The sequence below is a fragment of the Tachysurus vachellii genome, chromosome 10 (genome assembly GCF_030014155.1).
Source record: "Tachysurus vachellii isolate PV-2020 chromosome 10, HZAU_Pvac_v1, whole genome shotgun sequence".
Taxonomy (NCBI): domain Eukaryota; kingdom Metazoa; phylum Chordata; class Actinopteri; order Siluriformes; family Bagridae; genus Tachysurus; species Tachysurus vachellii.
This window is the reverse complement of record NC_083469.1, coordinates 19,816,213-19,839,735: the sequence shown is the minus strand read 5'-3', so window position 1 is coordinate 19,839,735 and position 23,523 is coordinate 19,816,213. Positions and strand designations below refer to the sequence as shown.

At 39.3% G+C, this 23,523-nt stretch overlaps 2 protein-coding genes across 4 annotated transcripts in view; both read left to right on the top strand.

The window, feature by feature from the left end:
• LOC132852767 (pleckstrin homology domain-containing family G member 3) overlaps positions 1–1,832 on the top strand; it is a 46,767-nt gene extending 44,935 nt beyond the window's left edge. For all 3 annotated transcript variants that reach the window (XM_060880181.1, XM_060880179.1, XM_060880180.1), the window contains exon 19: positions 520–1,832. In XM_060880181.1, coding sequence (XP_060736164.1) covers positions 520–1,247 — 728 coding nt within the window. In that variant the 3' untranslated portion in view covers positions 1,248–1,832. The remainder of the gene's footprint in view (positions 1–519) is intronic.
• A 4,266-nt stretch (positions 1,833–6,098) lies between these two features.
• Positions 6,099–23,397, top strand: xgb (x globin). Its single transcript, XM_060880176.1, has 5 exons — positions 6,099–6,409; positions 18,294–18,401; positions 19,472–19,592; positions 19,776–19,856; positions 23,258–23,397. The coding sequence occupies exons 1-5, from the start codon at positions 6,258–6,260 to the stop codon at positions 23,381–23,383; spliced, it is 588 nt and encodes a 195-aa protein (XP_060736159.1). The 5' UTR covers positions 6,099–6,257; the 3' UTR covers positions 23,384–23,397.
• Positions 23,398–23,523: the final 126 nt, after the last annotated feature.

The window sequence follows — 23,523 nt, the reverse complement described above, 5'->3', positions numbered from 1 at the left end:
TATTGAACATCTGTGGAAAGACAGGAAACATGCAGTCTGGTGAAGGCACCGTTCAAACCTGTGACAGCTGGAGCAGTTGACCCATGAGGCGTGGGCCAAAATACCTGTCGACAGGTGCAGAAGTTTCATTAAGAGTTATAGAAAGATCTTGATTGCAGTTATTGCCTTAAAAAGTTTCCATCATTTTTGTCCAGGCCATTGTCATTAGTTTGCTTTTGAATTGTGGTTCAACCGAGGCATTTAAAAAAACAATGCCTGATAAATTAGTAAATTTTCAGTACATTTTTATTTTATTATTACTTTTGTCAGTTTCAAAGTATTTCAGTGACCATTTTGGGTTTTTCTTTCTTTAATAGAAGGGTACCAACAATTTTGTCCATGCATACGTCCATGTATATCTATATTCATGAAGATTTCTATTTTTATGCCACTTGTATTTGTTAATTTAATTTTAATTACAAAGTTCCTTTTTTATTTGTAACGGTTAATTAATTAAACACTTTTTGTAAATATGTATAGGTATGCAGAGCTTGGTTCTATCAATCGGTTCATGTGAGCACACAGACTCCAGTTCATCACTGAGCCCCTGCTCCCTTGGCAGTCCTCAACTTCAGACCACTTTCAGACCACCTGCTCTGGATTTACAAAGTCCAGTCTACACTGAGAGCTTTAATTGGCCAGACGTGAGAGAGCTGCGTTCCAAATACTCACGACCAAATCCTCAGTTAGTCTCAATTAATCGCAGTTGCTCAGTCCCAGAGCAAATACTTGAGGTTGGACGGAATGCTCCCACATCCCGACGAACCTTCTCCAGTGCCAGTCCAGTCTGTGACCGTATGGACCCCCACACAACACCAGCTATAAACACTACCCACTCCATGGACAAGGAACCTGCAGGACAGGGTGTGGGTAAAATGTGCAAAAGCAGTTCTTTGGACCACATGATGGGACCACTTCATTTAAAACAGCAAACAAACCATACAGACATCTCAAGGAACTACTACATATCTGGCCAGGCCAGCCTGCCCAATGAAAACAAGATCATTATAGTGGAAAGAATTAAGACAGAAAGTAATGGTCTGGCAGCAGGTGAAGAGAAAAATGCAGAGCTTCATGAAGACCAACTAAAGTGTCTGGACAGTGATGAAACATGTAGACCGGGGACATTTGAAAAAACAGAGAACAGCCAATATGGTTTAGTCAAAAACCTGCGAGAGAAGTTTCAAAACCTTAGTTCCTACATGTAAATGTTCTTGTAAAGTGCTTTCAGATTTTCTACTATTGTACATTAATACACACAGAGGCCCAGTGTTTTTCTACAAAGATATGGAAGCATAAAGTCTTATGGCATTGTGGCAATATACCACACATGCTCATTATATAGATGTATGTTGTTAAGAATAGTGCATAAACCAGCACATTTACATGATTATGCTGTATTAATTGAATTAAGGTAAAATGAACATTTCTAAAGTCAGACCTCCCCTAAAATATTTATGAAATTGACATTATGTTGTACAATTTAGTGTATATTTGCATTTTTGTGAGTTTATATATGTACAAAAGCTTTTGGTTACTGCCTACATATCATGACACTGGTAAGCTTACTCAGGATAAATGTACCTCTGATAAAATGTGTATCATTGTTAGAATTTCCTTTTTCAGTAGCTGAACCTTCACAGCAATTGTGCAAGTATATAGTTGGGACTAGGGTCAATTATATGGCCTATAGGTATGGATGATGTTTTGTAACATTGGACACATGCAGTAGAATTGAACTTGTTGTAAATTTTCATTAAGCTTTTACTTCTCAGTAACAATAAATCAACAAAGTGTTGGTTCCAATTAATCATTAGTGGACAGAATTGGGGATGGATGCACTTCGATCCCAGACATGCGGTTGTTTTTGTTTTTATCTGAAATATTCCTGTGATAAAATCTACTGTAATTTTGTGTATAATCTTTGATTTATTTAAATATTGCATACTGCATGAATAGGCAGTTTTCATTTTGTTTTAATTTTACGATTACTCATAACAGGGGCATTTTATTTTACATTAAATTCAGTGTTGCTTTAGAAAATGTGACATGCAATCATTGTGTTCAACTTTCATATACAGTTACATTAATGAACATTCATTATGTATTAAATAAAAATATATGTATATAAGATTGTGGTACATAAGACCAGCGAGCTAAACTCATGCTTCCCTTTTTTATTTATTGCCTTGGACTTGTGTATTCGTATATATATGTGACTGTCTGATGCTACATTCAGAGCTGCGGGTCTCCAGTCACTGTAGTATGAAGTAGCCAGCAATATGCACGGTTGCAATAATAATTCATGTTTATCAGTGGACAGTACAACTAGCGTTTCACTTGAAAACAAATCTGTGTTCTTCCTGCTTTAATGAAACCTTTTGGAGGGAGACTTGGTGCTTGTATATAAAATTCAGCAGTGTATATATGCATTATATCATACAAGATGAAGGAGAAGCAGTGTGCGCGCTTTGCCACAGATCACGTGCGCTCTGTACTGTATCACTCCAAATGTTAGTTGCTGCACAAAGTCGCTCTATATTTGCATAAAGTTAAACTTTTCTCAATTTTGTCATGTCCCTGGACTCAGCAACATCTAGTAACCAACACTTATTGTCACTCATGTTAATGGAAGTTCTCACTGATAATGAAAGAATGGTTGCTTTGCTGCTGTGTCACTGTATACGTAAGTGTGAGCATCTCCCAGTTCCTAGTAAATAATGGGGAAAAGCAACAGAATCAAAGTGTGTTAAAAGGTGACGAACAGAAAAAGATCATGTATGATGAAGAGCAGAGCACATTTCACCCATGAAGGTAAATCTAATCCCAGGTTAGTTCATTTTGCACTAAATTATACACTGGAAGGTCAAAAGTACTGTATGTGCACACACTAGTCACACACATGCGCTTGTTGAACATACCGTGTAACTTGCTGTGCCAGGTTACAATCGCCTCTACTCAAGAGCAGGTAAGGCACTGATGGCACTGAGGTTGTGTAAGGATTTCTGGGGTTCAGTCAGTATTCCAGTTCATCCCAAAGGTGTTCAGCAGGGTTAAGGTGAAGTCTCTTTGTGGGACACTCAGGTTCTTCCACTCCAACCTTGTCAAACCACGTCATAGTTGATTTCATAGTTGATTGCTGTGCATGCTGGAACAGGTTTGCATCTCTAGAAAATTTGTGCATTTAATCTTGAGTCAAAAGTTTGGGGAAGAACTATGCATGGTTGTGATGGTCAGATGTCAGTACTTTTGTCTATATAGTGCATTATGAGATGGGTAATCAGTGTAAGCTAAAGAGAATGTAGCAAAGAACTGTGTTGTTATGTGGAGTGTTTTAGATGAAAAGAGCACTGCAATAATCCAGGAGTGACCAAAAGGTTATCAGAAAAATCTCAGATTTTATCTACATAATGTTTTTAATGTTTAATTGTTTTTACTTTTTTGTGCTTTTTTTGTAATTTGGCCCAATGTAAAAGTGGTACACACACAAGATCTGGGCATGCTCCTGCTGTGATGGTGACGGTGTCAGGAGGCTCAGTGAGCTCAAGGACCCACTGTACCAGTGTAAGGGCTGCCAATGGCTTGATGATGTATTTGACAGTGGATTTTATCTCGGTACTTACAGCAGTAAGGGTACTGTTGTCTATCTACTGTACCGTAACGTCTACTGTGGTCTGTCTGACCCACTTCCTTGTAGCTCCTCCATGCTCCATGGAATTGTGCTGGGAGACACACCAAATCACTTTGGGCAATGGGATATAAGGATGTGCTATCCTGGAGGAGCTGCACTACCTCTGAAACCCGACTGGACTGCAAATATTTCTAAGTGTATACAGTATATACATAACATTCTCTTTACAACTAAAGGAGTTAGCTGTACTGTTTCAGTGAATCAGTCCCATCATGTGCTCCAAGAGTGCAATGTTATTTGTTCATGCAGGTCAGCAGTACTGGTGGGGGTTTTAGGATCAGCACAGGGTCTAACAAAAAGTTGAGAACCACTGGTGAGATATAATCTCATCAATGGCAATTCTGGGTGTATATGTTTAAGTGTCATATTGGGATCAATTAGAATGTTTCTTTTATCTTAAATAGCAGTAGTTAGTATTTTATGCTTTAGTATTTGTATTATAACGGATGTGGACAAATTGGTGGGGCAGGGTTGCTTATGAACTTCTTTAGCATACTGTAGGTAGTTTAGTAGCTGGATGTATACTAAAAGTAATTTTACATTATCAATGAAGTGAGAATAAATAAAGAATACAGTGTAAGGGTGCAGTGTAGTAGTGCAGTGGGTGTAAACATTGTAGATATAAGCAAAAGACGAGTGAATTTCAACTGGTAGTACAGTGTAAACAGAAGTAAAATGAACAGAGATTGAAAATGAATAGGAGTAAAGTGACAGTATATCATGGTAATGAAATACAACTATTGTCCATTGAGCTTATCCTAAGGCTGTCTCAATGCACAATAGTGTAAGGCACAGTGATTAGCTGTTGGTACAAACAACCTCCTGTGCTTTTCTGAGCTTGGAGTTTATTGAGTTCCCTATTTTCCACAACCACCTCAAAACTGTCTTTTATGTCACATTTATGTCTTCTTTACTGTAGTAAAAAAAAAAATTCAAATCTCTGATTGCTTTAAGCTATAGCCACTTGTCATGCCATATATCCCTGCAAAGTGCTGGCCACTTTAATAGGTATACACCTGCTAAGTCATGCGATCTTTAGTCAAAATCCAATCAGCAGCAGTGCAGTGCCTTTAATCATGTTGATAGATCTCAATAGTTTTTGTAAATGTTCACGTCAAATATCAGAATGTGGAGAAAGTGGGAAAGGTGGGAAAGGGAGAAAGGGAGAAAGTGGGAAAGGTCTGTGGCTTTGACGTCCAGTTCTGCAGGCAAAAATGCCTAGATGCTAAGAGACGTCAGAGGAGAATGGAGAGTCGGTGAGCTAAAGAATCTGAGGCTATTATGGGCACATCACTGAAACTGAAACTAGACAGTTGTAGAAAAGACCAGGCAATATTTCTCCCACTATATTTTACTCTCTTCCTAATTAGATATTAAAGGAATTTCTCAAAAATATTGATTACTGTTGGATCTATCTTAGATTTAGGTTTTAACATCCCATATTTTGTTTATTGAACAGTAAATAATTTGTATACCATCAAACGTCTGTAAAAAAAACTTATTTTTTCACAGTAAAAATGGCTATTATTTTACATTTGAACATCAAATGATCAGATTTTTGTGTTTTTAGTTTTAATTAATTGAGAAGCCAAGTGTATAAATAGCCATTAATACAAACTAAGTATTAACAATCTCATTTTGTCAATTAATATAATAACCTGCAATGTTAATGAAGATCATTTAACTTATGAAGAATCTGTCCAGGTAATTTATAAGATATACTTTTCGTGTGTTTTTGTTTAAAGTGTAGTGCATGCTGCTGGCTTAGTGGTTAGCATGTTTGCCTCACATTGGAGTCGATTATATGATTCCCTCCTTTATTAAATGTGGCGTTTACATGTCTTCCCTGTTGCATGCTTCAGGGGTTTCCAGTCCAGAATCATGTGCATCAGGCTGATTGATATCTCTAAACTGTCCATAGTTTGTGTGTGTGTGCACGTGTGTGCGTGAGAGAGTGTGTGTTTGTGTGTGTGCGCGCGTCTGTGTGTGTGTGTGAGTGTTAGACTGAACCCTATGATGGCTTGGGAGCCCGTCCATGGTGACCCCCCACTGAGTCGCCTGGGCTAGGCTACAGGCTTCCTGTGTAACATAATCAGTGTATTAGTGCCTTCATTAATTAGTCGTTATACAAGCATCAGTTGTATTACGTATGTGTGTAACTTCGCAGGAAAACAAGTAGCTACATCTCGGAAGTACGTGTATTAATATCTGCTTCGTGTTCACATTGTGCCAGACTCCTCCCATGTGAATGAAGCAGGCTGCATGTTGTGTGCGTGTGTGTGTGTGTGTGTGTGTGTGTGTGTGTGTGTGTGTGTGTGTGTGTGTGTGTGCGTGCGTCTGCTTTACTCAGAGCTCAAATGCGCGTTTGGAGAGATGATGTCTGTCCAGAAGCGCGGCTGCTTGTCCGTGGGCAGTAGATTATAACAGACACGCAGCTTCGTCCCAAATTTAGTACATCTCAAAGAAGCAGCAGCCACAGCATCACATAGCTCTTTTTTTTTTGTAGAGCTTTTACTGGTTGTTTAGGATGGGATGTGCGATCTCAGGGCTGGGTTTGGCACCCAGAAAAACGAGCGAAGACGCACAGGATCTCAGCAGCGAGCAGATCGACATGATCAAGGAGTCGTGGAAAGTTATTCAGGAGGATATTGCCAAAGTTGGGATAATCGTCTTTGTCAGGTGATAACCTATAATTTCCTCTAAAATAATTTCATACTGTGAGAAAAAAGTAATTCTCCCAAAAAATACACCAAGAAGTAACAATAATAATCTGTAAAACCAAAAAGATTATTGTAGACACACACACAATAGTCTTTGCTTTACAGTAAACTGCCTTTTTTATTCAGTGTTGTTTAAAACAGTTTACAGCTATGAGTTTCAGTTTAAATCTCTTTATATACTTATATATGTATAGATCTTAAAACAGCTTGCTTCTGAGGAGTGTGTTTGAAACAGTGAAGCTTTACATGCACTTCACTTTGGCACTGTTTTATTTATACAGCACTTTTAGCAATGGGCAATGCCACAAAGCAGCTTTAAAAATATCTGGATGTAGATTTAGATTTATTATTAAAGAGCAAGGCAAAACTCCATGAGAAGTTATGACGGAGGCACGGTGGCTTAGTGGTTAGCACGTTCGCCTCACACCTCCAGGGTCAGGGTTCGATTCCCGCCTCCACCTTGTGTGTGTGGAGTTTGCATGTTCTCCCCGTGCCTCGGGGGTTTCCTCCGGGTACTCTGGTTTCCTCCCCGGTCCAAAGACATGCATGGTAGGTTGATTGGCATCTCTGAAAAATTGTCCGTAGTGTGTGATTGCGTGAGTGAATGAGAGTGTGCGTGTCCTGCGATGGGTTGGCACTCCGTCCAGGGTGTATCCTGCCTTGATGCCCAATGACGCCTGAGATAGGCACACTCTCATTCACTCGCGCAATCACACACTACGGACAATTTTCCAGAGATGCCCAACCCTGAAGGTGTGAGGCGAGCGTGCTAACCACTAAGCCACCGTGCCCCTTGCGTGACACCAGACAGCTCATAATACTCTTCTGCCACGTTAAACTGTATATTCAAAGAGTGATCTTATTATAAGCATCTTTGGATGCATATTGTGATGTATTACTCTACATAACACTCATTATTATCAGTATTATTAACATAAATGTCTGGTATTATAGCTAGGAAACATAGGACCTATACAAAACTACATGTCACAGGTATGTTTTAAATTTGCACTGTCTAGAGGAATAAGCTGAAAATAGCTCCAAGAATGATCAACAAAATCTTAAATTATGCTTTCGTTCTTTTTTGCACCTCTATTTTACAATTATACCACACTTGTAGGCAGGAGACATGTTACAGTTTACTATGACTGAGTCTCTGTCTGGTGAATTATATTCACTTTATAACCTGAACATTCTCGCATGATGTTTTGATTGACAAATAACCAAATCAATGCCCAAATTGTTGTTGGTCTGTGTCTCTAGGACTCCTTCAGGTTTAGAATTAAAAATCCTTATATCCCATTAGCGAGATCAATTAGTACTTACTTCCTTTGCATATACTTTGTCTTTTGTAATGCCACATTCAGGATTTTTCTTTTTTTTTTTTTTTTTTTTTTTAAAAAAACAGTAATACTGCTTCTTGCTTCGTGCCCTTTCCAAATTCATAAACAAGTTAACACCAAGACTGATTCATGAATGGCATGAAATACCCCCATTTAAAAGCATCTGATCAATAAGACATGAGGTGTCTCCCATTTTTAAACATAGGAAACAAATCCATGATCCTTGCACAATAAGATGAGGGTCAGTGAAACAAGTAAGATTTGGGATTTAATGGCTTTGTCACTACCTATAATCAGATGATTAAGCACTGCTATGCCTGTTTGTTTGTTTGTTTGTTTTTTAACACCCCCTTTTTTCTGAAGCTTATATTTCTAGTAAACGATAATGATAAATGGATTTTATCTTTTTGTTTCTTTTTGGTTTTTGTTGTCATACTGTAAAAATTTCAAAAGACAAAGTCTCTCCCTCTCCCTCTCCCTCTCTGGCTCTCTCTCTCTCTCTCTCTCTCACTCTCTCTCTCTCTCCCTCTCTGGCTCTCTCTCTCTCTCTCTCTCTCTCTCTCTCTCTCTCTCTCTCTCTCTCTCCCTCTCTGGCTCTCTCTCTCTCTCTCTCTCTCTCTCTCTCTCTCTCTCTCTCTCTCTCTCTCTCTCTCCCTCTCTGGCTCTCTCTCTCTCACGCTCTCTCTATCTCTCTCTCTCTCTCTCTCTCTCTCTCTCTCTCTCTCTCTCTCTCTCTCTCTCTCTCTCTCTCTCTCTCTCTCTCTCTCTCTCTCTCTCTCTCTCTCTCTCTCTGGCTGTCTCTCTCTGTCTGTCTCTGTCTCTCTCTCTCTGTCTCTGTCTCTCTCTCTCTCTCTCTCTCTCTCTCTCTCTCTTTCTCTCTCTCTCTGGCTGTCTCTCTCTGTCTGTCTCTCTCTCTCTCTCTCTCTCTCTCTCTCTCTCTCTCTCTCTCTCTCTCTCTCTCTCTCCCCCTCTCTGGCTGTCTCTCTCTGTCTGTCTCTGTCTCTCTCTCTGTCTCTGTCTCTCTCTCTCTCTCTCTCTCTCTCTCTCTCTCTCTCTCTCTCTCTCTCTCTCTCTCTCTCTCCCTCCCTCTCTGGCTGTCTCTCTCTGTCTGTCCCTCTCTCTCTCTCTCCCTCCCTCTCTGGCTGTCTCTCTCTGTCTGTCCCTCTCTCTCTCTCTCTCTCTCTCTCTCTCTCTCTCTCTCTCTGATGGAAAATATTTTCTCATCTTAATCATGATTGAATGGTCATTACTAATTTTCAGGAAATATATGACCTAAAGGAGAGGAATGAGACATGTCACACAAAGCCAACATAACTCTGGTGAATGGCTGAACTACTGTATGTTACCCAGGGCTCCACACCTGTGTACCTCCAAATAAATCAAATGAATGTCTTGAAAAACATACTGTACTTTGCTCTGATGTCTTGTTCTGCATATTGAAATGGTGATTCATTATAGTCACAACTAAATGGGTGGCAGCATGATACGATAACACCAGTGATCTCAGTTTACAACCATGTGTAAACCAGTGGTAGAAGAAATGTCATATCTGCTCAAATGATTATAAGGAGCTTTACAGACACATAACAGATAAAAATGTGTAAAAGTCAATGCCTTAGTGTGAGGATTTGGTACATAATGCTTTCTTCAGCAAACATGTTTCTAAGAAGCACAGGGACCTCTTTGCTGACGATGGTGAGAGAGCTAACCTGTAGCACTCAAATACATTTGTCCAATGCAGTTTAGCTGATATAAAAATCTAGCTGTTTATTTTTATATCCATAGTAACATTTCATCAAGAAGTTCGATAGGTCTGGTATTTACTGAGCATCTGTGAGCTGAATAATAACATGACTTACAGTACATGCATTCACTCATTCTGCAATACACAATACATTTCTAAACACAGCAGCAGAAATGACAACAACAACAAGACTTTTTTTATATCACTCTACAGTATTAATGTCACCGAAGTTCATCTTCTGTGTCTTTTTTGGATATTTTGCCACTATGAGCAGGCTACTGGACATTTTAAATGGAAGTTTGGATTAGAGATTTGGTGGCGTATCTTTATTTAAATAGCTATGGCTGAGTCATTTAGAATGTGAAGGATTGATCAACTACGGACATGCGATAAATGCACTTGTGGGTTTTGTGCACATTTTGTTTAACGGGACACTTTTATTTATTCGTTTGTGTGTTGATATTGTGTGTTGTCACCACCTGAAAAGGGCAGCACTGTCAGAATACATCCAAATGGGTCACCAGTGCTAAAGGTCTATAGGAAACTAAAGATTTAAAGGCTAACTGGCACCTTGTAGGTCAGAGACTGCCAAAGCTCTCCAAAGCAGGAAGTAACATTGATAGAATGGCTGTGTGGAAGTGCTGTACTGTGTGGACACTTTCATATACTCAACAAATCATCACTTCCATACAACTCCTACAGAGACTGCTAGTTAAAACATACATAGCTAAACACAGTTTTCCAATTTAACACTCTAGAGCGTGGCCTTAGGAAAGTTCATTTTGTGGGACCTCAAAGAAATGTTTATAAAGATATCACTTATGCTTTTGAACAGAAAAGATTTGTTCTATTGGATAGTAACCCTAGATAGATAGAGACCTTAAAAAAACAGCCATGGAACATACCTTAAATACCCCAAATCAACTTACATGTTATACTCTAAATAATCCTAATGGTCATCATTGTACTCCAGTTAGATTGAATTCTTTTCTTCTCATGTTCATGTGGGTTTCCCTCTGCATTGTCCCATCCAGGATGTATTCACAACTTATGCTCTGCTTTCCCACAGCACCAAGAAACCCATCAGAAAGAGGGGTGTAATGAGAAGTCACTTGGTCTCTACCACTCATAAAAGAACACAGCACAGAACCAGCTGCAGCCAGTATGCAGAAGCATCACGTGTTTAGTTTGTCTGCACATTTGTCTTTGTTTTTTATTCTTCTTCAAGGTTATTATTTTTTATTCAGACCCGAGTTTGAGCCAAAATGTTTTCAAGTTTTGCTGTTTCATGTGGATTGATGTTCATGTCCATTGGACAATTTGTTTGTGTTGATACCTTCAATGGCAAGGAAATCTACTCCTTGTGCACTGTTTTGCTTCTTCACACTGTCTGAGTTGTCTCAGGGCTACTAGAATCTTTGTGCTAGAATTGTCTGGTATTTTATGCAGCTCAAGCATGGTGATTGCAACGATTGTGCTCGGTGCCATTCCGACCGTGTGAGCTGTTTGGGCCATGGCCAAAGTTCATAATCAGTGGGAGGCCATTGAGGTCAGCTCATTTTGATTACATGTATTATCATTTTTGAAGGACCTTGCTAGCCAGTTTTTTGTGTTTTTATTTACTACTTATTTTCCCTTTTGTTTGTAATGACAACTTTGGGTATAAGAAAGGTGCAAAATTGCACATTACATGGCTTTGTATTTCTTGGCCAATAGGTACCTTGGGGACTTCCAAGCCCTGACAAACAATATTCAATGGTATGATGAAACCAATAATCGTATCTTAAATGCCACTTGTTACACCTGATGGAAACCATGTATTTTGTTATTTCCATCTCAAATGTGATAATGAGGCATGGTGGTGTCAGCATATGGAAAGGACAAAAGATGAAATGTTCCATGTACAAAGACATGCTTAAGGAAAAGAGCATTCAGGACATCACAGTGGAGCAAAGATTCAGTTTTTAACACATCACAAAGCACAACCAAGACCGTTTTTTGTGGCAAGTCTGGGAATGTCCTTAATGGTCCATCTAGATCTGATTGAACACATCTGGAGAGATCTGTAAACAGCAGTGCGCTCGCTCTAACCTTAATGAGGAATGCAAAGTTCTGCAAAGAAGAGATCCACAAATCCAAGTGTCCCACATTTGTAAGATAAGACCAATACAAGAAGATTTAAGGCTGTATTTGCTGGCAAAGCGTTTCAAACAAAGTATTGAATCATTTCTTTTTTAAATAGATCTAAATGAGAGTTTTTTACATACTGAACTGCTTTTCTAAATGCATCGAACCAGTTCTATTTCTGCATTATAGATATACACATGCTTTTGATATGTGAATAGCTCATCCAGAAATATGTAGATGTAGGTCTTATTTTATGTTATTATGAGGTAGCGTGAAATACATAAATTCTTCATCTGGGTAAGACTTTTCATGGCAATTATACAGTGGGTTGCTGTGGTCACATATGCCTCCCTCTCCATGATAAGGTTTCACTTGACACTGCCCTGCTGTGGCTTACGCATGCTTATGTCAAATAAGGGTTATTATTAGCACGATGGATAAGGGAGATAGTGACATCAAAACAAAGATGGAGGGCTAGAGATAGGAAAAGTAGATGAGGTGAAGAAGAAAACAAAAAGAGGGATATTTTACTGTCTACTTTGCCATCATCCTTCTGAAGCTCTGTACACCAGACTATTCAAGTCAAGAAGGCAGCAATAAGAGAACAAACCACCTAGATTTAATCTCTTTAACTTCCTAATCTTCTTAACACAAACTATGTGCATTGCTAATTCTAATGTTAAGTTTGTTCATTTTGTACAATTGTGTATGTATGTTGCCTTTGCTCATGTATAAAAACCCAAAAATCCTTTCCCATAACTTGTGAAAAGAGGCTTAAAGATCATGACCAGCTTCTAATCTACCAAACCAAATGACTTATCTACTAATCTACAAAACCCACCATCTGTTTTCTAACTTACATTGAAGGACTGAATTGAAATTTTTGAAAAAAGAGTTAGTCCAATAAAGGCTAATAATAAAACATGCTAATGTCACAGAACTTAATTCTTCATGAAGCAGATACAAATTTAGTGTATTATCCAAATTAAAGTTGTAGATGTTGTATCACTGCATGTGTTCACCCCCCTGAACCTTTCCCATTTTGTAATGTGTTGTTATTGGTCTACTAAACTGATTATGACTCAGTAAGCTGGGGCAATGCAGGCATGTACTGTAATAGACAGAAAAATAACATTAATTAATCCTTATGACATTTCTTTGTCATCTTGCCTGGTATTTAGTACAGCATCCACAAGTGTCTTTATATTCCATGTAGCTTTAATGCTATAGCTGATTTGCACGCTGATTCAAAGCCTTGGCTCCTCAAAGCAAAGTTGTTTCCAACAAGAAATCCCAAATACTCCCCCTAGGCAGTTTACACCACATCCCAAATCTCAGGCTCTTCCTAAGCACACGACTGTGACAGCTAGATGAAATTCAGGACAATTTGAAATAATAGGTAGATGAGAGGCGCTGTAATTCATGTATTGTTTATAAAAATTATTCCCTGTTGTATCATACTGTCTTTTCAATTATATTTTTCATTCAGAGTGTAATATATTGTCTAAATGTAATATTACTCTAGTTCTTGAAGTCTTTTTAAAATCATATTAAGGGTGTGTAAGAAAGCTTTTGAAAATAATCACTGTTGTTGATGTTGCTGCTGGGATCCATTGCAAATGAAGCCTTAGTCACAGGCGTTTAAATGAATATTCTATTCGTATAAACTTGAGTCTGACCTTCAGTCAAAGCCAGAATCATTGCTTCTGTTCAGGAGAATGTGCAGTAAAGACTGTTAAGCCTTAAATTCAATGTTTGTGAACCGGTTACAGGAACCACGGTCGAGATTTTGTGTAGGCTTCAGACCAAAATCATTAGCGTAATGTATTTGAGGGGGGAAAAGAGAGAGAGATCCTGTTCTTACAAGGAATACAAGCCCCATTCTATATGTAACGGTCCAAAGACATGCATGGTAGGTTGATTGGCATCTCTGGAAAATTGTCCATAGTGTGTGAGTGTGTGAGTGAACGAGAGTGTGTGTGTGCCCTGCGATGGGTTGGCACTCCGTCCAAGGTGTATCCTACCTTGATGCCCGATGACGCCTGAGATAGGCACAGGCTCCCCGTGACCCGAGGTAGTTCGGATAAGCGGTAGAAGATGAGTGAGTGAGTGAGTGAAAAAAATCACAGTAGGAAAAAGGATACTGGCTAAATCACAGTTACGGACACAGCAGCTTAGGTGAACTACATTGAATTGATTGTTAACTAATAGCAAGTATCAGCTATAAAAGTGGCTTGACAATCAACATTTTTATATCTAAGCCTAGCTGGGAGACCTAATGAGGCCAAATATCGGGTTCCATAATTGCAGCTGGAACTGGAAATGATTGTTTCAAGGGAAACAGGATGTGTCAAACATGGACAAACAGCATTAACAAAGAGGAAGAGCGGTTTACAGTCAAAGCACACTGACAGAGACATTTTACAGGATAGTTGCTAAGGGCCTAAAATACACACAAAAAAACAGCTACAGAACTGAATGAGCTGGAATTCATAACAAGGATTCATAACTTTGTCATATCAAAGGTCAATGTGCAAAGATGGTGTTGCGAGAAGCACAAATCAAGGACCCCTGAGCAATGGTAAAAGTACTTTATTATCTGATGAGTCGCAATTTGTTTTCACTGTATTTCCAAACTCATTGGCAATACCACCCAATAGTTTACTCGGTAGTTCAGAATCCTGTATAAAGAGCTAGCTGATGCCTAACAATCTATACAGGTAAGTATAGTGACTTCTGGTTTCTCTTTTATCATCCTTATCATTAGCTTGCACCTAACCAGGGATGCTCAGTTGTGGACTGATCTGTGTATTATGAAAGCAGTTGTACTGCCTATGATTTTTAAGTCTTTTCTATGGCCGTGTAACCTTTTCCATTCAATTGTTTTGTTAATAATATAGCTTCTTTACCTTTACCATGATTTCTATTTATTTATGTGATTTTCCTAACGGGGGGTGGCTTAGTGGTTAGCACGTTCGCCTCACACCTCCAGGGTCGGGGTTCGATTCCCGCCTCCACCTTGTGTGTGTGGAGTTTGCATGTTCTCCCCGTGCCTCGGGGGTTTCCTCCGGGTACTCCGGTTTCCTCCCCCGGTCCAAAGACATGCTAGGTTGATTGGCATCTCTGGAAAATTGTCCCTAGTGTGTGATTGAATGAGTGTGTGTGTGTGTGCCCTGCGATGGGTTGGCACTCCGTCCAGGGTGTATCCTGCCTTGATGCCCGATGTCGCCTGAGATAGGCACAGGCTCCCCGTGACCCGAGGTAGTTCGGATAAGCGGTAGAAGATGAAAGATGAAAGATTTTCCTAACCAATGTCTTTTATACTGACACCTGCTGCAGCTATAGCATTAAAACCACCTGCCTAAAATTGGGTAGATTCCGTTTGTGCTGCTAAAACAGCCAAGACCTGCTCAAGGCCTGGACTCCACTGGCCCTTTATTTATTTATTTATTTATTTATTTTGTTACAGTTATTTATTTATTTTTAATTTTTTTATTGAAAAATCAACAATCACAAATACAAGAATGTATACAGAAATTCTCCATTTTCCTTTTTCAAACAACAAAAAGCAAGCACCCCCACCCCGCCACCCAAAACCCCCAGACAAAGACACTCGCATACACACACGCGCACACACAAAGACCCCACATCCCCCTGTTAAAACAACGGAAGAAACAGAAGAAAGGTTATGCATACAGTCCAATTTTTGACCGAATTAGAACTTTAATCAGGTAACACCTGTAGTCTCCTAAAATAAGAAATAACAGGTTGCCACTTGCAAAAAAAGGTGTCAGTAGAACCCCTCAGTGTATATTTTATCTTCGCCAACTTAAGAAAAAAACATCAAATTCTTAAATCCTTACACTGGCTTCCAGTTACATTTAGAATAGATTTTAAAGTATTGTTACTCGTTTATAAATCACTTCATGGCTTAGGACCGAAATACATTACAGATATGCTAATTGAATATAAACCAAGCAGACTACTCAGATCATTAGGATCAGGTCAGTTAGAGATACCAAGGGTTCACTCAAAACAACGTGCGTCAGCATTTAGTTATTACGCCACCTATAACTGGAATCAGCTTCCAGAAGAGATCAGATGTGCTTCAACAGTAGACACTTTTAAATCAAGATTAAAAACACATCTGTTTAACTCTGCATTTACTAAATGAGCACTGTGCTGCTTCACAATGACTGCACTTTTTATCCAAATCACTTTTACTCCTGTTTTATTCTTTTTAACATATTTTAAACTGTTTTTATCAAAATCACATTTATTTTTTTTATTGTTCGTTTTTATTATGATTTTATCGTGTCTCTTATTTTTACATACATTTTTTTTTCTCTCTTATAAACTGTTTTCTAATTTCTATGTAAAGCACTTTGAATGACCTCTGTGTATGAAATGTGCTATACAAATAAACTTGCCTTGCCTTGCCTTAAACCACTGAGAGATGGAGGAACATCTTATTGCTTTCCAGTGTAGAAGTATACAACGTCTGGCCAACAAAGATGAGAAGGCTAAAACATCTTTGTGTACAGAACTCAGTGATACTGACTCATTGGTAATACCAAATATAGCGATCAGTGGGCATGGCATCAATTGCACTTCAAATATGGAGGACATAATGCCGAAAAAACCTGTTCAGAATGCATGTAATTTTGGGCACAGAAAAAACATATGACTTACTGTAAATGACAAGGGAAGGGGAAGCATAACATCTGTCACATCTGTCCTCAACCCCAGGATAGATTTTTGCCTGTTTAGATTTGGAAAGATGAATTCTGTACAAAACCTTAAACTGAATGAGACTAAGGCGGGCACAGGAAGTGGTAGACCGTATCCTATCTGCGGCTTTCTCCCACCGTTCGTCGCCAAACTGCAGCCCTAACTCCTCCTCCCAAGCGGTCCTGGTTTTATCTGTATTACAGCTATTGAGAGATAAAATGAAACCGTATATCCGGGAAATCAAACTACGCTGGTGTGGAGTGAACATGACTAAACTCTCCCAGGGTTGCTTGGGTGGTACAGATGGAAAATTGGGAAGGCATTTACAGTAGATACAAAGCTGCGGACTTGGAGATATCGAAAAAAATGAGCTGAAGGCAGCCCATACTCCAAGGACAGGCTAAAGATGCCATCTTCGTACAAATTATAAAGTTGCTTGATGCCTTTTTCGTGCCATAGTGAGAAAGCTGAATCTAAAATAGACACGGGAAACAAATGATTTTTATTCAGGGGGCCCAGTGCTGATAGAGCTCTAAATTTAAAGTGACGCCTAAACTGAAACCAAATCTTAAGTGTGTTCAGTACGACTGGATTGTCAGTATATTGAGATGGTTTGATCGGAAGGGGTGAGCAAAGCAGAGCAGATACAGAGGATGATCTACAAGACAGTAGCTCCAGATTGGCACCAAGTGGATTCCGTTGAATTGGTCCAGGAGTTTAGTTTTTGGATACGTGCAGCCCAGTAGTATATTTGGAAATTGGGCAAAGCAAGCCCACCACTGAGCCTACATCTCTGCAATAGTCTTACGGATTCTGGGAGGTTTTCCACCCCAAAGAAAAGAATTAATGATTCTATCTAAAGAATCAAAAAAAATACTTAGGTAAAAATAATGAAAGCGATTGAAAAAAATAAAGAAACTTGGGCGGAACATTCATTTTAACTGCATTGATTTTTTCCCGTTAAAGTCAGAGGTAGACTGCTCCACCTCCACTGGCCCTTTGAGGGTGTACTGTGGTATCTGGCACCAAGACGTTAGTAGCAGATCCTTTAAGTCCTGTAAGTTGTGAGATGGAGCCTCCATGGATCGGACTTGTCTGTCCAGCACATCCCACAGTTGCTTGATCGATTGCAGATCTGGGACATTTGGAGGCAAATCAACACCTTGATGGCCAGTGCCATTAGACCATCTGCCACCTGACAGATCTGCGACTATGTACTGTAGCCCCCTACACAGCACGCTGTGTTTCACTGTTATTCTGACACCTTTCTATCATTGCCAGCATTTTGTTCTACAGTAGCATATCTGTGGATTGGAATAGACATGCTAGTCTTTGTTTCTCCTGTGTATCAACAAGCCTTGAGTGTCCATGTACAGGTACTAACCACTGCATAATGTAAACATCCTACAAGACGTGCTGTTTTGGAGACCCCATGAACCAGTCGTCTAGCCATCACAATTTAGACCTTGTCAAAGTCATTTAGATTCTTACACGCTCTCATTTTTACTGCTTTCAACACTGAACACTGCTTTTGATAACAGACTGTTCACTTGGTGCCAAATAAATCCCACCTCTTGACAGGTGCCACTGTAACTTATTCACTGTCAGTGATTTTAGTGTTATGACTGACTGGTGTATATCATTTTAATAGTGTTTTCCATGGTGCTTTTAAACATATTGTTTATGCTTTTGAACACATACTTTTTTGTTCATATCTAAGTACAACATTACAGGCATATGATACCGTGACGTGGATATTTGCATATAAGAATTTTAAATAACAAAAAAAAGTCCCAATAATTATTTGCCCTCAGAATATGTGAGAAGGGTTACTGAGGTCCAGTGCCACCTAATATATCATACGTGTTCATGGAATCTATTTTGTTTTTTGGTAACAGGTTGTTCGAGACTCACCCGGAGTGCAAAGATGTCTTCTTCTTGTTCCGTGATGTGGAGGACTTGGAAAGGTTGCGCACTAGCAAGGAGCTTCGAGCCCATGGTCTCCGGTCAGTACTCTCTGCCTACTCTCCGCTTTTCACAGCATCCAGCAGTGAAATATTTACAGGGCTCTTATTGTACTGCCAAATAACTGAATAATAACAATTAGAATTGGCTTGGTATAATTGGCTTGCTATGAAAAATGCACACACTTTCTTCTACTCAGATTCACTGTTTATTGTATTGTATTTTTTTCTTCCTTTTTGATTCCCTCGAAAATTTTAAAATAAAAATTTCTTCAACCTCATTCATGGACTTGGTACGAAAATACCACACAGCCAACAGTAAATATGGCTATTATATTATAGCTACTATTTTAGTTTCAATAATTTGGCAGTAAAGGGGGCACGATGGCTTAGTGGTTAGCACGTTCGCCTCACACCTCCAGGGTCGGGGTTCGATTCCCACCTCCTCCTTGTGTGTGTGGAGTTTGCATGTTCTCCCCGTGCCTCGGGGGTTTCCTCCGGGTACTCCGGTTTCCTCCCCCGGTCCAAAGACATGCATGGTAGGTTGATTGGCATCTCTGGAAAATTGTCCGTAGTGTGTGATTGCGTGAGTGAATGAGAGTGTGTGTGTGTGTGTGTGTGTGTGTGTGTGCCCTGCGATGGGTTGGCACTCTGTCCAGGGTGTATCCTGCCTTGATGCCCGATGACGCCTGAGATAGGCACAGGCTCCCCGTGACCCGAGGTAGTTCGGATAAGCGGTAGAAAATGAATGAATGAATTTGGCAGTAACACTCCAGTACTGTATCTCTTGTGTGCACAAGTGCTAACACTGCTTCCAATCCAGTCGCAGTATAATCTGCTCTTGAGCCAGAAATATGAAGAGTGTGCAATCAACATATGATTGTCAAAAAATATGTATTAGCACAGTGCAGATTTCTCTCCCTCTCTTCAGTAAATTAGGTTACAACGCCACTTTGAGCCGTCCCAGTGCAGACACCCATGTCACACTATATAATAATAAACTATTAAGCCGGTCCTTAAAATGGCTTTGTTAAAGCAGGTAAAACACTAAACTCTGTTTAAAAAAGTTGTTGTGCTCAGTGAAATTATTTTTGTTTGCTCTTTTTGAACAGAGTGATGTCTTTCATTGAGAAGAGTGTGGCCAGGCTTGATCAGTTAGAGCGGTTGGACTCGCTGGCTATTGAGCTCGGCAGAAGCCACTACCGATACTCAGCACCTCCTAAATACTACGGGGTGAGAACATAAAATTAACTCTTGCACTACTGTCTGTGACCACCAAGTATCCCACGTTCACTAAGAGTTTCCTGTATTAATGTAACCAATGAGAATTGGCTAGAATTATACAGGCTATTTTAATCATATAAATATTGACTGAATGGATTGTTAATTAGAATTAATTGTGGTTTGTATTCTCAGTACGTAGGATCAGAGTTCATCTGCGCAGTTCGGCCAATTCTGCAGGACAAATGGACCCCTGAACTGGAGAAGGCATGGAGGGTGAGTGCATAGAAAGTGTTGAAACAGAACTTTCAAGAGATTCGTTTTTCACAGCAAAAAATTTCCAGACGCTTCATAATAGATTGTGAAGGAAAATAAGGCTCAAAAATGATTCAATGTTTTTTTTTCCCCCTCCATGCCTTTATCTTTGCATTGATTTTATTTATTTGCGCTAATGAGACACTTCTAATCTATTATTTAATCAATTATTTCATGACTAAACTCACAAATATTACAAACATGCCAAATGCAGACTACCTTAATTCTTAAAAAAAATCCTTAACATTGCTTTCACTAAAGAAGTGATTAGGAAATCTGACCATCACACCTGTACGTGGTTCTTCCTCAAACTGTTGCCACACTATTTTAACGAAAGTTTTTCTATCCTATAGCATTACGCGTTCTCTTCACTGGAAGCTGTGCACAAAGAGAGCTCATGATGTGTTAATGTTGGACCGGAAGAACTGAAGTTTCCTGAAACAAACTGAGCCCTGACCTTAACCCCTCTGAACAGCTTTGAGATAAACTGAAACGCTGACTTTGTGTCAGATCTTTTTTGTTCAGCATCAGTGCCTGACTTCAATAATGCTCTTGAGGCTAAATCAAGACAAATCTCCAAACCCTATAGGAAAACCTTCCCCGAAGAGTGAAGGAGATAACATCAGAGTGGGATTATATCTAGGATGTGATGCTCAGGTGTCACGTACTTTCAGCCCATGAGCAGGGGTTTAATCAGTTGATCTTGGCTTTCAGTAGACTCGGGTGAGGTCAATCAGATTGGACTTTCATGCGCTGGAGTCTACATTAATACAGAATCCTAACGTCTACTGTTGAGAACAGAAACAAAGGGTCATGATGACAGGTGACCTTTGATTGGGGGGGAAGCTAATTATCATCCCTCTTTCTCACACATAGGAAAGGAGCTGGGGTGTTGCAGTGTGTTTGCACTTCACTGCACTTCACTGACACTTTACTGATCCTAAAGGCTACAGTCAGGCCATATGCCTTTCTAAACACTGTGGGAAAAAGGTTTTAAAATCATGACCATTTAGGAGAAAAAAACCTAGCCATGGTCTGTTAAATAGAAAACGAAAAGCAGTCACACTGAACTATGAAACGTTTCAGATCAGTGTTTTAGCACTTTGTATGATGACGGCAACCCATCACACCGAAAAGAAATATCACTTTATCAGCAATTTTAAGCCTTAACATTGTGGCAGTCAAAAGACAAATATATAATTCCACACTGCACTGCATTTCACTTTCATTAGTGGTCCACAGCATCACAACACTGAGCTGAACAGCAGAAGAGAAGGCCTGAAAAGTTCATTTTCTGGGATTTGACCTGTATAAATCAATGCCTCTTACAGGGGTTTATTAGTTACTTTATTCCTTCTGCATTAAATATGTAGAGTTTACATGGTCACGATCCCTCGAAGGAAGCTACTACCTCAACCTTATTTTTCAGTATTGTTTAACACGTTGCATCTAATCTGCCTCGACATAAAGCAAAAGCTTCTCAGCTTTCTGGCTCCAGTCTACCTCATCATAAGCTGGAGAATGTATAGAGCTAAATAACATTAAAACGTAATAATACAATACAATACGTAGCTTCATTTATTGTTTCCTAATCGATACACAATTGTATCTGAGTGTAGAAAGAACATTATTCATATCAACACTCTCTGATGTTTATAACAGTTTATAATCGAACCCTCCAGTGTCACCCAAATGAGGATGAGGTTCCCTTTTGAGTCTGGTTCCTATCAAGGTTTCTTCCTCTTCCATCTAAGGGAGTTTTTTCTCACCTCAGGCTTGTTCATTGGGGATAAATACAAACACATTTAAATGTGTCTAGTATTAATCTTTAATCTTTGTATAATGTTAACCCTTTTGTACTTTTTGCAATATTCCTTATGTTCTGTAAAGCTGCCACTCGTCTTCCTCGTCGTTGCCCCACAAATAATTCCTATTCATTAAACAGATCCCGATGTTTAATATTAATTGACTTGCTAATAAGCTGCTTTATAAAGGGAGATGTTTTATTTTTGCACATCAGTGAATGCAGAAGCCTTCTCTGAAATTAGTGTTTCATCTCTAGCTGTTAAAACCTAAGCAGAAGTGTCCATGAGCTGGAGCAGGAGTGTGTTTGCATTACTGTCCTGTGCTGTCAAAGGCTTGAAGCAAATCATTTTTGGAGTAAAATGAAGAGGATATTCGACACTTAATAATGTCACTGGAAAGTTATGCAGCTCCAGACGCGTTTTACTCCTCATGTTAACTGTGTTATATAGTGTGTATATTATGCTGGCTTGAGCAACATCAGGCATCATAAAATAACAATCATTCCCCTCCCTTTGTCATATTACAATCTGGAAACATTTATTTATTTATTTTTTTAATTCAGATGCTTCGTAAATTTGTTCTGCTTTGCATCTTTTGGTGAACGGGATTTGATTGACATTAAAACTGACGTGAAATCTTGAATCTACCATTTTTTGGGGCAATTAGCTATTTTAAAAGAGCCATTAGATTTGGAGAAAACCCAACCAAATTTTTTTTTATTGGTAAATAATCAATAAAATTTTCACCCATGGTGCTGTGAAATGCCTAAATTAGTTGTCAACTTTAAACATTGTGCAGCATGCCATTAACTCTGGTATTTAATAAGGGAAATAATTTGGCAGAGCTACAACATCTACCAGGACCAACCATGACTAAATGCAACCCTGAAGATGCTGAAGGGATCGACAGGTCAGACCGGAAATGTTATCGACACGACAGGCAGAACTCAAGACACTTTTAGCAGAAACCTGCTCATCACACTAAGATCACCGGCCAACAGTGAAACATGGTAGTAGCAGCATCGTGATGTGACGATGTTCATCAGCGTTGAATACAGGGCTGTTTTAGAAGAAAACCTGTGAGAGTCTAAGCATCAGTTTACAGATTCACTGTTCAACATGAGACTCAACGTGCTGCCAGAGCTACAGCGGAGTGGTTCAGTGTCACAAACCTGAACAAACTCCGTCTGATTCACTGTCACGAGCCTTAAAACTGCTGTGCACTCACGAACAAAAATAAATAAATAAACAAATAAAAATGAGATGCACAAGATAATTAAGTTGGTTTTATCAAGTAGGAAATCAGGAGCTGAGCAATTTCTTACTGCAACCAACAAATTCTTTGTACTTTTTTTATTGAGTGTATATTAAATGGTAACGTTCATGGTTATGATCATTTCAGTTAGAATCTGTAACACTACAAAAAAGAGGTACATGATAAACGGTCCCAAAGAACCAATCACGAGCATCATACAAATGCATAATGTGTGACGTGCAGTATACGGAGTAAGGATATGAACTGCGTACCGACGTCTTGTTCTTGTATTTGATTTCCAGACTCTGTTCCAGTACGTGACTCGGCTGATGCGTCAGGGTTACACGGAGGAAGAAGAGGAAGCCAAACGAAGCAACACGGTGGGCTCAAGCAGAGAGCGGCCCGACAAGAGGAACACGGCACTTTAAAAGTTCAGCTTTAAACTTGTTTTATGTTACTTAGTTGTGTACATAATGTTGTAATGTACTGATTTTACACTGAATAATGTTTCTTGGAAGATGTGTCTGATCTGGTCACTGATATTAACAGCAAATAAATGACCCAAAGG

What these genes read in the sequence shown, in the direction of transcription:
- xgb (XM_060880176.1), top strand. Translation starts at nt 6,258, where the DNA reads ATGGGATGTGCGATCTCAGGGCTGGGTTTGGCACCCAGAAAAACGAGC. An exon ending in GGGATAATCGTCTTTGTCAG is followed by an intron (nt 6,410 to 18,293) that starts GTGATAACCTAT and finishes TTTTGGTAACAG; the next exon opens with GTTGTTCGAGACTCACCCGG. An exon ending in AACTGGAGAAGGCATGGAGG is followed by an intron (nt 19,857 to 23,257) that starts GTGAGTGCATAG and finishes TTTGATTTCCAG; the next exon opens with ACTCTGTTCCAGTACGTGAC.